The sequence below is a fragment of the Bufo bufo genome, chromosome 6 (assembly GCF_905171765.1).
Source record: "Bufo bufo chromosome 6, aBufBuf1.1, whole genome shotgun sequence".
Taxonomy (NCBI): Eukaryota; Metazoa; Chordata; class Amphibia; order Anura; family Bufonidae; genus Bufo; species Bufo bufo.
This window is the reverse complement of record NC_053394.1, coordinates 303,568,863-303,583,310: the sequence shown is the minus strand read 5'-3', so window position 1 is coordinate 303,583,310 and position 14,448 is coordinate 303,568,863. Positions and strand designations below refer to the sequence as shown.

Genomic DNA, 14,448 nt, shown 5'->3' with positions numbered 1-14,448 from the left:
TGCAGTTTTGGGGAGAAAAAAAAATCATGGTCTTCCACCCATAGACAACCCCTTTAAAAACCAAGAAGGATCTTCAATTGAAGTTTGTGACTAAAGAAGACTGAAGAAGGTACAAAAAAAGTGATTTAAGGCTTAGACAGAATAGGGAGAAGTGCTTTATTCAGCTGACAATGCTAGCATGACACTAGACTAATAGAAAGGCAGTAAAATAAAGACAATTATTTAAAATGCTAATAAATCTAGAGAATAACAGGAGGTTAGAGATAAGCGGGAGAGAATGGCTGAAGGACAGAACTGGATATAAACTACAACTTAAAAGGTGGAAAGAGAATGGGAGGAAGCTTTGAAGGTGACTGATACAGCCATGGAAAAAAATGAATTATTCATTGGATCTTAAAGCTGACACAGCAACAATGCAAAATAAAGAAAAAGATGAAAAGGAGCCTCTTGGCTATAGGGCTGGTACATCACTGATGGGATTTTATTTTTCGGACACCTTAATGACAACGATATATTAACACTCATTTATATATATATGTATATATATCTATATATTTACACTGGTACTTGATCCCCTGATCAGCACTGAAAGGGTAATGAGAGAAGTGCTGGAGCTGCCAGAGGGTCTTGTGATATTTAAATCTGCCTGGGACAGATATGGTACAGGCAGAGCAGAGGACACTGAATAGCCTGGAGGCTGGATGTGGGGGTGGACGTACACACACATTTATATATCGTATATACAGATATAATGAGAGGATGAGCAATGGAGACAGAATGGGTGCTGGTGGGCACAGTTCTATCTCTGGCACTGAGCTCTCTGCAGACACTGTTCTATTGTTTCTATTCAAGCCCAGCCTTGCTTCCTCATGGCCTGCTTGCTCATACATTAAATTGCTTGCATTGTTGATTCTCTAGATAAGCACCCCTTAGTAATGCCTATAACTTCTCTCTAGAAAACTACACCTAAAATTGTGGTTGCATGCTATTCTAACTGCCCTCCCTCCATTGGAGGTTAGAACCTTCTAATCTTGAGAAATCTCTATTTTGATTTCTTAAATGGGATGCTGTACTATTATTTCCTCACGGTATGCATGAAAGCTATCTCTTTTCTCTTTTTCTATACAACTCTCTCCTAATAAACACATGCATGCTATAGTCTTTAAGTTCTGCATCTACAAATAATTTGGGTGCAGTCTCTTCTTCTAGCTCAGCCGTCATCTCCTCTTATTGTAAATGGCACCCTATGCTTTCCTTACATAGTTGAACTTTGCTTGTTTTTTCCCAAACATATTAGATCACAGGTTTACTGAGAGACATGTAAAATGAATATTTCATATCTCTTCCATTAAAAATGCACACGGCATGTCATTAAGAGCGCTTTGCAATAATCCTGCTGAATGCGCACTCTATGAGCTCTCATTCGCACACACTTGTGACACTTCTGTTAAAGAGGTATATACATTTTGATGTATTTACAACCTCTTAGTTCTAAAGAAAGGGGAGATGTGACTGAAGGTGGCTGTGACAATTACCCTACTCCTCAAATGCTTTGTGCTGGGAGGGAGAGTCTCCTGCAGCAAACTTGCAAAGTTAGGTAAACTAAAGGTTGATGCTGATGACATCCCAACCATAATATGAGGTCACTAAGAGGATGGCCCTGAGTGATGATGTCACAGACACCTGGTGGACATATTGCAAAATACGCATTGATATACTCAAAGTTATATATACAAAGCGGAAGAGGCTTAATGCAGCATTTATAGGTTCTGCAATAAGATGTCACTGCCAGGGTTCCTAGGTGGACTTGGGATCATCTCAATGTTACCATGCCACTCAGTAGCATCAAACCCTCCTGAATGCCTTATTGCTTTTGCACATGATCTCGGTTCGTTTTGTAGCTCAGTTACTCTCAAGGAGTAGCATGTATCGGTGCCTACGCCGGTAGAGGCCCTCAAACTTCCACAAGACAGTCTTGAGGCACCAGGCCTCTCTTTTTTCCGCTTGACACTTTAATGAGACCTTCAGCTTCTGCTTTTCCAATGCCCACACAGATCTGAGAAAAAAGAATACATGTAGAGAAAAATGTCAAGGTGGAAGGTACACGTCAAAAGATCACAATCTGACACAGCTTTTTAATTTTGTGAAGTGGGATCCATAGATGTTTATCTGTAGTTCATGCATATGGCTTGGAAGGTTGAGTCCCATATATCTCTATGCTCTGCAGCAGCATAGACTGGCTTGAAAGGTAGAGTCCCATACATCTCTATGCTCTGCAGCAGCATTGACTATGTGTGCTGCTGTGCAATACTCTGTTAGGTGCCACGTGTATGGAGATATTCCATACCTTCCAACTTTTGAAAAGGCCAAGGAAGGACAATATCTGCACCGTGCAGCTGCAATTAGTTTTTTCACTAACCCACACCTCTAACTCCACCCAATGCTACCCAGTACCCTTTGTGCCCTACTCAGTAGTTGTGCTCCCACACAGTAGTAATGCTCCCTTAGTGCCCCTTCATAGTAGGAATGCCTTGTCAAGGCCCCCACACAGTAGTGATGCACCCTTAGTGTTCCCTCACATTAGTTATGCCCCCTAAATGCGCCTTCACAACAAGAATGACCCTTTAGTGCCCTTTCACAATACTGCTGCCCCTTAAGTGTCCTATTACAATAGTGCTGCCCCCTTAATGCTCCCATCACAATAATGCTGCCCCTTTAGTGCCCTCCATACAGTTGTGCTGTCCCCTGTAGTGTCCCCCTCACTATAGTGTTGGATTCATAGTTTAAATAAAAAACCTGTAATACCAAGCCCCGTTCCGCGATGAACGGAGCACATCATCCCCCAGCCTGTGCTCTTTCCCACTAAGCTCAGCAGGAACGATGATGTTGATGCATTGCACCTGCCTGCAGCGGGACGCACTGTGAATGGTGGAGCATGGAGCTGATGGCCTCCTGCTTCATCAATGTATCTGCGTCCACAGTTGAAATTGGGACATGCCACAACCATGCCAAGACCATAGTACAGCTGCTGAAATCTATGACTGTCCCATTGGATCAGGGACAGTTGGGAGGTATGATAGTCTCATTTGAAACCCTACTGTCCTCTACGAGGCGCAGCTGAGACCTATTCTAGCCATGACAACATGACTGCTGAGAAGCATTGGCATGAGTTACTTCACAGGCAGCATAGGAAATGCCCCAACTGCCAAGTGCAGTAGTCAGCTGATGTGATTTTTGTTATGCCACCTACCAGTTGGTTCATGCCAGTGCTACTTGGTTGTCAGGTCTAGCACAGGTTTTAGCTTCATCCTAGCAGATGGCAGAGTACAGCACAGTCATGTTGTCCAGAATGAGAATGGACACATTAAGCTGACTGCTGTTCACAGCTGCATTCATTCTATAACCACTGTAGTATGGTCCTCCTTCTGGAGGTAATGGGGGGCAGATATTGGCTTTGAGTTTGAGGTACCTTGCCATGCTATGATAAGGCATTGATTTCATGTTTTGCAGCAATATCATTTGGGCTTTCTCCAGCAGAGTAGATTATTGCCTTGGCTTCTTTCCAGATACAGTAATACCATGCCCTCTATATCTGGGTTGTTTTATCATTTTGCCCATAAGAAGACAACCCAACAGTTTAATAGATTAATCAAGATATGATCTATGGGAGATACATTCCCAATACCCCATTTTCTTCCATCAATTAGATACATTTGATTTATTTAAGGGTCTTCTGGGAAGATACATTTAAAATAAAAGGCCAAAAAGGGTAAGAGAATAAAAATATATATTTATGACCTCATTGATTTCTTGCTGCTCTCTGTTTTCTGGACCCAAATCCATACCCAGGAAATGGTTTGCGGTGACCTGCCTCGGCCAGAGATCAACTGAGTGGGCATTACAAGCCATTTCCTGTGTGTCAAGCCAGGACCAGGAAGAAAAGAACAGTGGGAACCAGAGCAGCACCTCTATGGTTGGGGACAGGGTTGCCAACCAGAATTTTTCTTTTTTCTGGACAACTTATCCAAAAATCACGGACAGCCAACATTTTTTACGGACAAATTGGATAACCATAATGGATGATAAATATTATTAAATAATACATGTCTACTGCTTAATATACTGATAAGAACTTATTATTAGCATTTACTGTGAGCTGTAAAATGATGATAATTACCTCCAAAAAAAATCTAGTCAAGTACCACCAGCCTCAAAAAAATTCACTGACGTGTCTATTTTTTTTTACGGACACAGGAAAAAAGTCACCTATTTTTATGGACTGTCCAGAAATTTCTGGACAGTTGGCAACCCTGGTTGGGGATCAGTGAGTAATTATTATTTTATTATTTTCTATTCCTTTAAAAAATTATCTTCCCAGAAATCTCCTTTAAATTGGTTGTCACCTGCTCCCTGCCTCTCCGTTCTGGCTCTTTGGCTCTCTTCACTAAACTTCCGGTCCCTGTCTGTCAACTTCTGCACAGATTCATATGCGCTGCTGAGCCAATGATAGGCTTCGGTGGTGAAAAGTCCCCAAACACCATGTGACCCAGCAGTGATGTCATTGTCAGAGACAAGTCATAGCTGCAGTCATTGGCTACAGACAAAACTGACTGAACTTGCTTGTAAAATGGTCCAAGTTTTACTGAACGCACCCTGAACGCATCTTGAGCTGATCCGTATCGTTTGTGTGAAAAAGGCCTTAATGATCTGTACTAACAGCATTTTAGATCCCTATCACCATAACGGTAATGACTTACCTGTCCTTCTTTCAAACTTAGTTGTCCCTGTTCTTTCACACCATGAAATGTCTTTGTGCTCCTCCACACAGTTTCTCCTAGCCGTACCCGCTGCACAAAATTTGCAGGAAAAAAGCCAGTTCTGTCGCAACATTTTCCCTGAAAGTAAAAGTCATCATTTAGGCATCATACACACAGCAGAGATAGAATAAACTCTCTGACTCTAAAAATTATATTGCAGGCATATGGAGGCAGATTATGGCCCCTAGACTTCTAGGAGGTAGTATGGAGCTGTCATAAGGCCATGTACATGGGGTCATAATGCCATAAGATCCTACAAGTAGCCATACATGTTCTACGTTTTTTAGCTTCATGTGACATGGACTTTAAATATGATATCGGAGGTATATGGAGGAACAGTATGACCCCTAGACTTATACACAGTAGTATGGAGCTGTAATACGGCAGACAGTGTACATGGGCCATCATGAATTCCCTGCATGTGTTACCACCAGGATCCTACAACTAGGCATACATAGTCCATGTTTTTATCTTGATATGACATTGGGGGGGGGGGGGGGGAGGGGGTGGAGTTAAGTACTCCTGATAACCAGAAAACTACTACTAAAAAATATCTCACTCTTCATACATAGCATACTGGGTGTCAGATCTTAGAGTTGCCAGTGGTACAGGGTGTTTTGGCCGGATGGGTTCCTTGTTTGGCCATCTTTAGGATGAATACATCTCTTTGTTACTTTGTATTCTCATCACTATTAATGTCCCTCCCTTTCTATTTTCCATAGTGTTCTTCTGCATGTCTCAGTGATCTCCCCTGTGTTTATAGCAGTGTGACCTCAGTCATCTGCCCACATACAGAGGAGGGTCTGGATGCACTGACAATAACTTATGTAGAATGAGGCTGACAGTGCGGAGGATTTGTGGGTGGAGGGGTCACTCATGAATAATTACATGCTTGCACATAGTGATGAGACGATGTACATGAAAGCCATCTTTCCTCTCTTCAATCCACATATTCCTCATTTCTATCACTTCTGTCCAATCCAATAGTCTCACACCTTTCTATCACTTATTTCATACATCTTAGTATGGCACCAACAGTACAGAGGCAATATAAGACCTTGTTTTCTCCACTCTATTTTTACTTGTTTACCGCATCTCTCTCCTCGCTCTACCTGCTGAGACCATAAAATCTAGATTTCTCACCTTCCACCAATCCTCGTTTGAGTCATCTATCACCATAACTCTGTCACCGGGCCTGTGGGGGGAAGAACAGGAGAACAAAGGAAAACAGGAGTGATGGAGGAGAAGAGAAGACGCAAGAAAAGAGAAGAGGATGAGAACATGAGGGAGGGAAAGGTAAAGAAATTAAGTGAAAGCCAAAACTATAAGAAATATGAAATTAGAAGACCATTCAGGTGGACATAGATAGTCCCTCGTTCATGTTTTATGCACCATTACGCACAATGCTGAACTGGTTAATAAATAACTGAATGTGGGGATTTGGGGGGTACTATCTCTCCTTACGGAGAGTGCCTTATTCTCTCTCCCCTGCACAGTTAAGGGGTACTCAACCCTGGTGGCATCAGAGGCAACTTGCTAAGAGCTCATTTGCATCCCTTCTTCCCAGGAGCATGTATGGCCTATAAGCCTCCTCACACTGATTAATACGCTCTCTGTAAGGAATGATAGTACCCCCAAATTCTGACCTAGGCCTCTCACCCAGTTTCGGCTACTTTCACATTAGCGATTTTTGTGGATCCGTCATGGATCTGCAAAAACGCTTCCATTACAATAATACAGCCACATGCATCCGTCATGAACAGATCCGGTTGTATTATGTCTTCTATAGCCACCCGTCTTGAACACCATTGAAAGTCAATGGGGGACGGATCATTTTCTATTGTGTCAGAGAAAACGGATCTGTCCCCATTGACTTACATTGTGTGTCAGGACGAATCCGTCTTGCTCCGCACCACATCACGGATGCAACCAAACAGAACGGAATGCATTTTGGTGCATTCCTTTTTGTTCAGTTCAGTTTTGTCCCCATTGAAAATGAATGAGGGCAAAACTGAAGTGTTTTCTTCCGCTATTGAGATCCTATGACGGATCTCAATAGAGGAATTGAAAACATAGATGTGAAAGTAGCCTAAGCCAGTACTCTCTGCTCTGCATTGATGAGGGACAATCACCCCGAAACAGCTGTCTGCCGATGAGATGCTGGCTTATTTATTATTACAGACTTAAGCCTCTTTCACACTACCGCTTTTTGTTTCCGTTTTGCAGGCCGTTTTTTGCTTCAGTTTCAGTTTTGTCCCCATATACGGAACCATTCATTTCAATGGGTCCGCAAAAAAAAACGGAATGTACTCCGTATGCATTCCGTTTCCGTATTTCAGTTTTTCAGTTCCGTTGAAAGATAGAACATTTCCTATATTTGGCCGCAGATCACGTTCCGTGGCTCCATTAAAGTCAATGGGTTCGCAAAAAAAAAACAGAATGCATACGGAAATGCATCCGTATGTCTTCCGTATTCGTTCGGTTTTTTGCGGAACCATCTATTGAAAATGTTATGCCCAGCCCAATTCATTCTATGTAATTACTGTATACTGTATATGCCATACGGAAAAACGGAACGGAAAAACGGAACCAAAACGGAAACACAACGGAAACAAAAAACGGAACAACGGATCCGTGAAAAACGGACCGCAAAACACTGAAATAGCCATACAGTAGTGTGAAAGAGGCCTTACACAGAGAATATCAATCAATGATAACTCGTCCCCCTGTGTAAAAGTTTTACTGAATCTATTTCCACAAATCTGCTCAGCTCCTCCTGCTCTACAATATGCTGCCTGTGGATTTGTGGTGACAGGTTCTCTTTAACCCCTTTATGACATCTGCCATACAGTTTTACAGACTTTAAAGATGCCCCCCCCATCTCCCCTGAGTGGGTTTCTGCTGTTTTACACAGGCAGATATTTAACCCCTCAGATGCTGTGGTCAAATGTAACCACTACATCTGAGGGGCTTTCCTTCGGAGCTTCACGCTCCCGGGGCCAGAATGGCTCCCCCAGCTGTTTATTGGAATAGCGTAGGTCTCTATGAAGAAACCCATGCTATTACAGTTGTAGTTCTTATGGAGGACAGCAAGTGGCAGGGCTCCATAAGAGCGTAGCAAATTCAAACATTATTGCAGTGATAATTCATTGCAATGTAAGGCATAAGCAATCTGACGACTGCATAGTCAAGCCCCATAGGGGGACTTAAAAAAATGTTTAAAAAAAAGCAAAAAAAAGCTTTTAAAAATACAAAAAATATAAAAATTCACATGAAACCCTTTCCCCATAATAAAAATAAAAATAAATAATTGTAAACAAAAATTTAGAGAAGATCATAGGCATTGCTGCGTCCTTAAAATACCCAAACTATTAAAACATTTACATGGTGAACGCCATAACAGCAAAAAAATGAAAATGGAAGATTTGCAGTTTTTACGTTACTTCACGTCCCCCCAAAAATTGAATAAAAAGTCATCAAAAAGTCATAAATACCCAAAATGGTGCCACCGAAAACTACCCAGAGAATGAAGGGAACAGGTCAGTTTTACCGCACGGGGAACACAGTAAAAACAAAACCCATCAGTGTGGCAGAACTGTTTGTTTTTTTTATTCCGCCCCATTAGAATTTTATTTCCAACTTCCCACTACATTCTATGAAATAATAAATGATGACATTAGAAAGTACAACTTTCCCTGCAAAAAAACAAGAACTCATACAGTTATGTTAATGGAAAAAATAAAAAAGTTATGGCTCTGGAAAGGCAGGAAGTAAAAAACGAAAACAGAAAAATGGAAAATCGCAGCGTCATGAAGGGGTTAAGAAAAAGAGGAAGTGATTGCAGGTCATGTGTAGTGGATAAAATGTAAGCATCTACTGCTAATTGTACTTATGAGTAACAGAAATTGCTTTCGTGTAGTCATGCTCAGTTTAAGTCCACCGTGTGGAGATGATCGTGGTGTAAATGGATTTGAGAACACTTTGGCTGTTTTGATAACTTTATGGTTAAACTTCCAGTGGTGGTAAATGATGTGCAGAATTGATATTGATTCCTGCCATGTGAGTGGTCCAAGGCTGTGACTAATCAGTATAAGTGATAAATTGGATTGGCCAAGATTTCAGGTTCATGCAGTCTTAATCCTTTTTTTCATTTAAAGGGAGTCTGTCAACAGTTTTGACTCTTCAAAACTGCAGACAAAAGTAAATAGGTGGGGCTAAAGATATTTTACCTAGGTGGGTGCTCATGTTCCTTACATGACCAAAGGAGGAGAAATGCCCCAGGCATCATGATCACAAGTGCCATGGAGATGGTCCCTTCATATGCAGTGTCCAGGGTTCTCTGTACTTGTCTCCCAAACCCCTCCCCTCTGCTCTGAGTGACAAATGTCTCCTGGACATTAGAGGGGTGGGAAGCCTCTAGTGAGAAGCTAAAGATACCATGAAATGATTCTCCACCTATTAATTCCATCTCTTTTTCTATTTACAACATTCCATTCTATTGAATTATATATATATAGTGTAGGAGCTCCATACAAAGCTCACAACCTGAAATTGAAAAATTCCACTTGCCTGCAGCCACCCCTAGAGGGAGCTTAGGAGCATACTGTGTACTGTTTTAAAACTCAGTTCAGTTCAGAAACAGTAAGTTCCTCCTAGTGGTGGCTGCAGTCCACTAAAATTTTAGAAGGTTGTCCGAGATCTAAAATATTTAAGAGGTAGCCAGACATGAGCTAAAAAAAAAAAAAAACTTCAGCGCTGCGCCCCAGGACCAAAAGTGTGACATGTTGTCTACATTTGTGTCAATGGCCTCAGCGTTGATGTGTCAATAACAGCATGTGATCGCTGAGCCTCACAGAATGAGCAGCTCTGGAATCAGGAGGCTCTGGCATCGTGAGTAGAGTTTTTTTTCAACCCAAATGTTTTAGATATTGAACATTCCCTTTAAAGGGAACCTGTCATCAACTTTATGCTGACCTCACTGAGGGCAGCATAAAATAGTGACAGAAATACTGATGTCAGCGGTGTGTGCTGAATGAGCTAAAAGTAAGTGGTTGCTGAGAACCAGCATCATAATCATTGCAGCCCAGGCCTTGAAAAGAGTCAAATCTACCTGAGAAGAGTCATGTTTATTCATAATCTCCTGCACTCTCACCCATCTGCTGATGATTGGCAGTTCTCTCCTAGAGAGAAAGGGAGAAAACTAGGTAGAAGACTGTCAGCCATCAGCAGGTGGGCAGGGAGAGCAGGAGATTATGAATAAACATGACTCTTCTCAGGTGGCCGGGACTCTTTTCCAGGCCCAGTCTGCAATGATTGTGATGTTGGTTCTCGGCAACCACTTACTTTTAACTTTTAAATGACAGAGCGCTGAAATCAACTCACCTGTCTCTACCTTATTCTGCCTTTAGTATGGGAAGCATAAAGGTGATGACAGGTTTCCTTTAAGTAGTTTTATGCAATGCCAGGTTCACATACGGCAGGCTATTCTGGCAGAGGAATAGCCTGCTTAAGTTCACAGTATCTGGCATAGCCAGAACCACCTGATTCCCTTTGAATATCATGGGATCCTACAGGATCCAGACAATAAATTGTGCATGCATCCTCATCGGATCTCATTATAGTCAAAGGGGATCTGTCAGTTTTTATCTTGTTATGCCGGATATGCTGAACTCCTACAGGCTGTTCCTCTGCTGGACCAGCCTGCCAGATTTTTTAATGCTGATGTGAACGTACCCTTAGGCTATCCTGGGAGCTCTGTAACAGGACTTTTTCCCCATTTGAAGTAAAGATTTTATTTCAACAAATCAGTTTACATTGTGTTTGTAACGGATCTCCTGGCACCCTGACTGGGTACCTCCGTTGATGGATGCTCCCAGTGCCTACCGAGGACTCCAAGCACTCCGCTCGACACCGATACCACCACAGGAACAAGGAACAGGAACAGCTCTTACAAGAGCTAGGGGTTATAGCCAGGGGAGTATAGCAAATCTTCAGTGTATAGCAATCCCCACACACATGAGACGAGGCTCTATGTTGAATGTAAAACAGGAACTCTTTAATGGGTTATTTTTCAGCCTTTTATGCAGGTCTCCTAGCAAGGGACACTCCCCCTGGGGCCCTTGTAAAAGACTGTGACAGTTTATATTTTAGCCAATCACATGCATTTACAGTATTGAAACCTTCCCAGCAATTTTACACAAAACCCCCTTCCTTCTGTCTGTAACGCAATCAACAAAATACAATGAGCATTGTATTTGACGCAATCAACAAAATACAATGGGCATTGTCTTTGACGCAATCAACAAAATATAATTACCAAAACACATTGGGCTCTGCCTGTGATACAATTACCAAACATAATGGGCTAACTTAATCACTCACAGACAAAAAACACACATTTTTCCCAAAACACAGAAAACACCTCAAAACCCCACATATCCCCATAATTTATACATCCATGGATAGCTCTGATCTGGGTGAACAACATATCCAAAAATCACCCAGATCCAAGCAGGGGTTCCCGAATTCCATGGAAGTCACATTTGGTCTGTCTTCTCCTTCAAAGTTAGTATATGGGCCATAATCCTGAGGCAAGAGGCTGGCAAACAGGCCCCTCCAAAACCCAGTGGCGAGGTTATTTTCGCAACACATCTCCCCCTCCCAGGGAAGACTAACCAGATACCTGACCTCACGCCGGTCGGTACCTGAGTTATTCTGGCAGTCCACCCACAACCAAATACTGGACCTGTTGAATTTGGTAGCCTGTCTCTGTCCAGTGAGTCCACCAAGGTTATGTTGGTAACTGGTACTCCCGGTCTCTGTGTTGCCCCCTGGCTTGGAGTGGAGGTTGCTTTGTGGGCAGGGATCAGTGGTACTCTGCGCTGGTGCCAGCACATCCACGGAAGAAGCCTGGTTGGAGCCTGGTTGTTGAAGGGGGAGACCGACTGTCTCCCCTTTGAATACCCAGCTCTGCTGCTGGAGGGGGAGACCGACTGTCTACCCTTTCGCTAAACAGCCCTGTTGCTGGGGGACAGGACCGACTGTCCGTACCACCTGTGCTGTAAGTGCAGAGACCACGGTCCCATCTGCACTGTTGTGGGGCTTACTGTCTCTCCCTGGTACGTTAAGCTGCCACTGGGGAGAGGGGGTAACAAGCTCCTCTCCCATACATACTTCCAGCTGCTGGGGAGGGCGACCGACCGTCTCCGCTCCCAATACAGTGTCCTGCTGCTGGGGAAAGGAGACTGGGCTCTCTATTCCCTGCTGGACACTCTGCCGCTGGGGTGGGAGGACAAAGCTCTCCTCTCCCAATAAAACACTCTGCTGCTGGGGGACAGGACCGACTGTCTCTGCCCCCTGTAACTGTCACGACCATGGTTATGGTCATGACTCTTTGGTCGCATGCAGTTGTCAGCGGTTTGTTCTATGTTGTCAACCACAGGTGAGAGCTCTGGGTTTGTTGCCTCACGTGTGGTTGCCGTTGGCAACATATGGTTGTTGGCAGTGTAGCAGCTGGAGCTAGTTGCTAGGCGGCTCGCTGTCACGGCATGTTGTTGCCTCTGGCAACGTGTGATTTTAAGTGTGCACTTCCTATGTTTTGTGTTAAGGAGTTTGTTCTGTGTACACTTCTCCTTTAAGTGACACTTACCTTGTCTGGTGATGAAAGGGTTAACTCCTTTCCTGGCGTGGGTGTGGCTGCTTGGGCTATTTAGCTCCTGGTGGGAGCCAGAAGTTGGAGGGGTACTCCAGCCATGCCTTATGCTGGAGTCATCCTCCTGGTCTTTACCATCTGTCCAGTGAGGGCCACCCTTGTGGTCATAAAAGTTATGCATGATGTTAAGTTGATGTGGTAATCCTTTCTATGTTTATTGCAGCTATGGATGTCCTGGTTACCTGTGTGATTTGTGGGGTGTGCTGTGTCCTTAGTGTTTGTGTGGACAGCAGTACTGGTGCATGGGTTCCAGTCAGCGAGGCTGTGGCAGGTAGGTTTGGAACTGGTGTAGTTCACCTGCCATATCCATATGTCTGTATATGTTCCCCCTTCCTTGCAGCTTGGCCAGTGAGACTCCTGTTCGTCCGTGTCTTGGAGGAACAGGTCGTCTTACCCTGCTCCTAGCACAGCTTTTTCCTGAGGGATAGTAGGGACCCTAGGTTCCAGAGTATGAGCCCTCCTACCATCTGGGTTGGCTCATACAGTTAGGAGTCAGGGTCAGTATTAGGGACGCGATAGGAGGTGACCTGCTCCCTGATCCTGTGGTCCTGGCCTAGTAGCTACCCTATTCCATAACATCGCACGGATGAGGGTTTCTCCCACTCTCATCCGTGACAGTAACTCAGCCTGCCGCTGGGGAATGGAGACTGGGCTCCTAATTCCCAATAAATCACATTGCCGCTGGGGAGAGGGGGTAGCAAGCTCCTCTCCCATACATACTTCCAGCCTCTGGGGAGGGAGACCGACTGTCTCAGCTCACAATACAGTGTCCTGTTGCTGGGGAAAGGAGATTGGGTAATCACATCTGGCCCTGTCAATGAGAGTGCAGAGGGGGCGTGGAAGTTGCAGAGAGAGCAGAGCCTCTAGGTTTAGTGGCAACCCCCCCCCCCCCCCTTGCTCCTACAGGCTCAGTTACATATATTAAAACTTCATTTTTCTCAACAATGCGGGCACATATGAACATGGGACCAATACAGATGCTTCAAGTGCACATGGAACAGGTCAGCCAGTGTCATAGGTATAAATCTGCTGACAGATGCCCTTTAAATTATTTTGTTAACCTAGATCAGTGATCTTCTGGCTGAACATGCCAGAAACTGTAGCTTTGCTGCAGCTAGAGACCACTGCCCTAAAGGGGGTTTCCCATCTCAGACAATGGGGGCATATCGCTAGGATATGTCCCCATTGTCTGATAGGTGCGGGTCACAGAGGTGGTACACTGAGAACAGAGCCTCAAAAGTTGTGGAGGGCACAATACGCATGCGCAGCCACCCTCCATTCATTTCTATGGAGCCGCCGGCTATATCCGTCGGTCCCATAGAAATGAATGAGAGCAGTGGCTGTGCAAGCGCTGTGCTTTCCCATTCACTACCATGGGGAGAGCGCTTGGTGGTGGCCGGATCCACCTCCAGCCTCCACCTTCACAGCTTTGTTCTCGATGTCCTAGCGATATGCCCCCATTGTCTCAGATGGTAATACCCCCTTTGAATGCAACCCACGGAACCAACAGTTCTTCTCTATCATTCTGAGCACAAAATTCTTGTTCTTTCACTCATGAATTGAATTCCCCTCCTGGGTTTATCAGGGATCTTGGTGTTTTCATCTGACAAGTGAGGCTTAGAAACAAAAGCAAGTCCTGAAACCATGTACACCCCAACATCTGAAGAATATCTGATGTGAAGCTGCAAATTCTCTCAAAGCCCTGAAACAACTTTAGTACATTTGCTTTAAAGCCTCTCTATTGTTGCAGACAGCCTCAGGACCCAGCTTAACTCTTGCTTAGTATGAAACATTTTTTAAGTGGTCTTACCCTAGATTTTCCTAAAAGATTAATATCCTGAATTATGGCAATGATTGCATTCACTGGGTTTCCTAGAAACAATTATTTTATTCTGTGTAATGCAATGGGGAAGATTTACT

General features: G+C 43.9%; 1 protein-coding gene across 1 annotated transcript in view; it reads right to left on the bottom strand.

Moving 5' to 3' along the window:
- Positions 1-273: 273 nt before the first annotated feature.
- STAC2 (SH3 and cysteine rich domain 2) overlaps positions 274-14,448 on the bottom strand; it is a 65,916-nt gene continuing 51,741 nt past the window's right edge. Inside the window, exons 9-11 of the mRNA XM_040438206.1 lie at positions 5,961-6,012; positions 4,758-4,895; positions 274-2,056 (exon numbers count right to left, since the gene is read on the bottom strand). Coding sequence (XP_040294140.1) covers positions 1,955-2,056; positions 4,758-4,895; positions 5,961-6,012 — 292 coding nt within the window. The 3' untranslated portion in view covers positions 274-1,954. The remainder of the gene's footprint in view (positions 2,057-4,757; positions 4,896-5,960; positions 6,013-14,448) is intronic.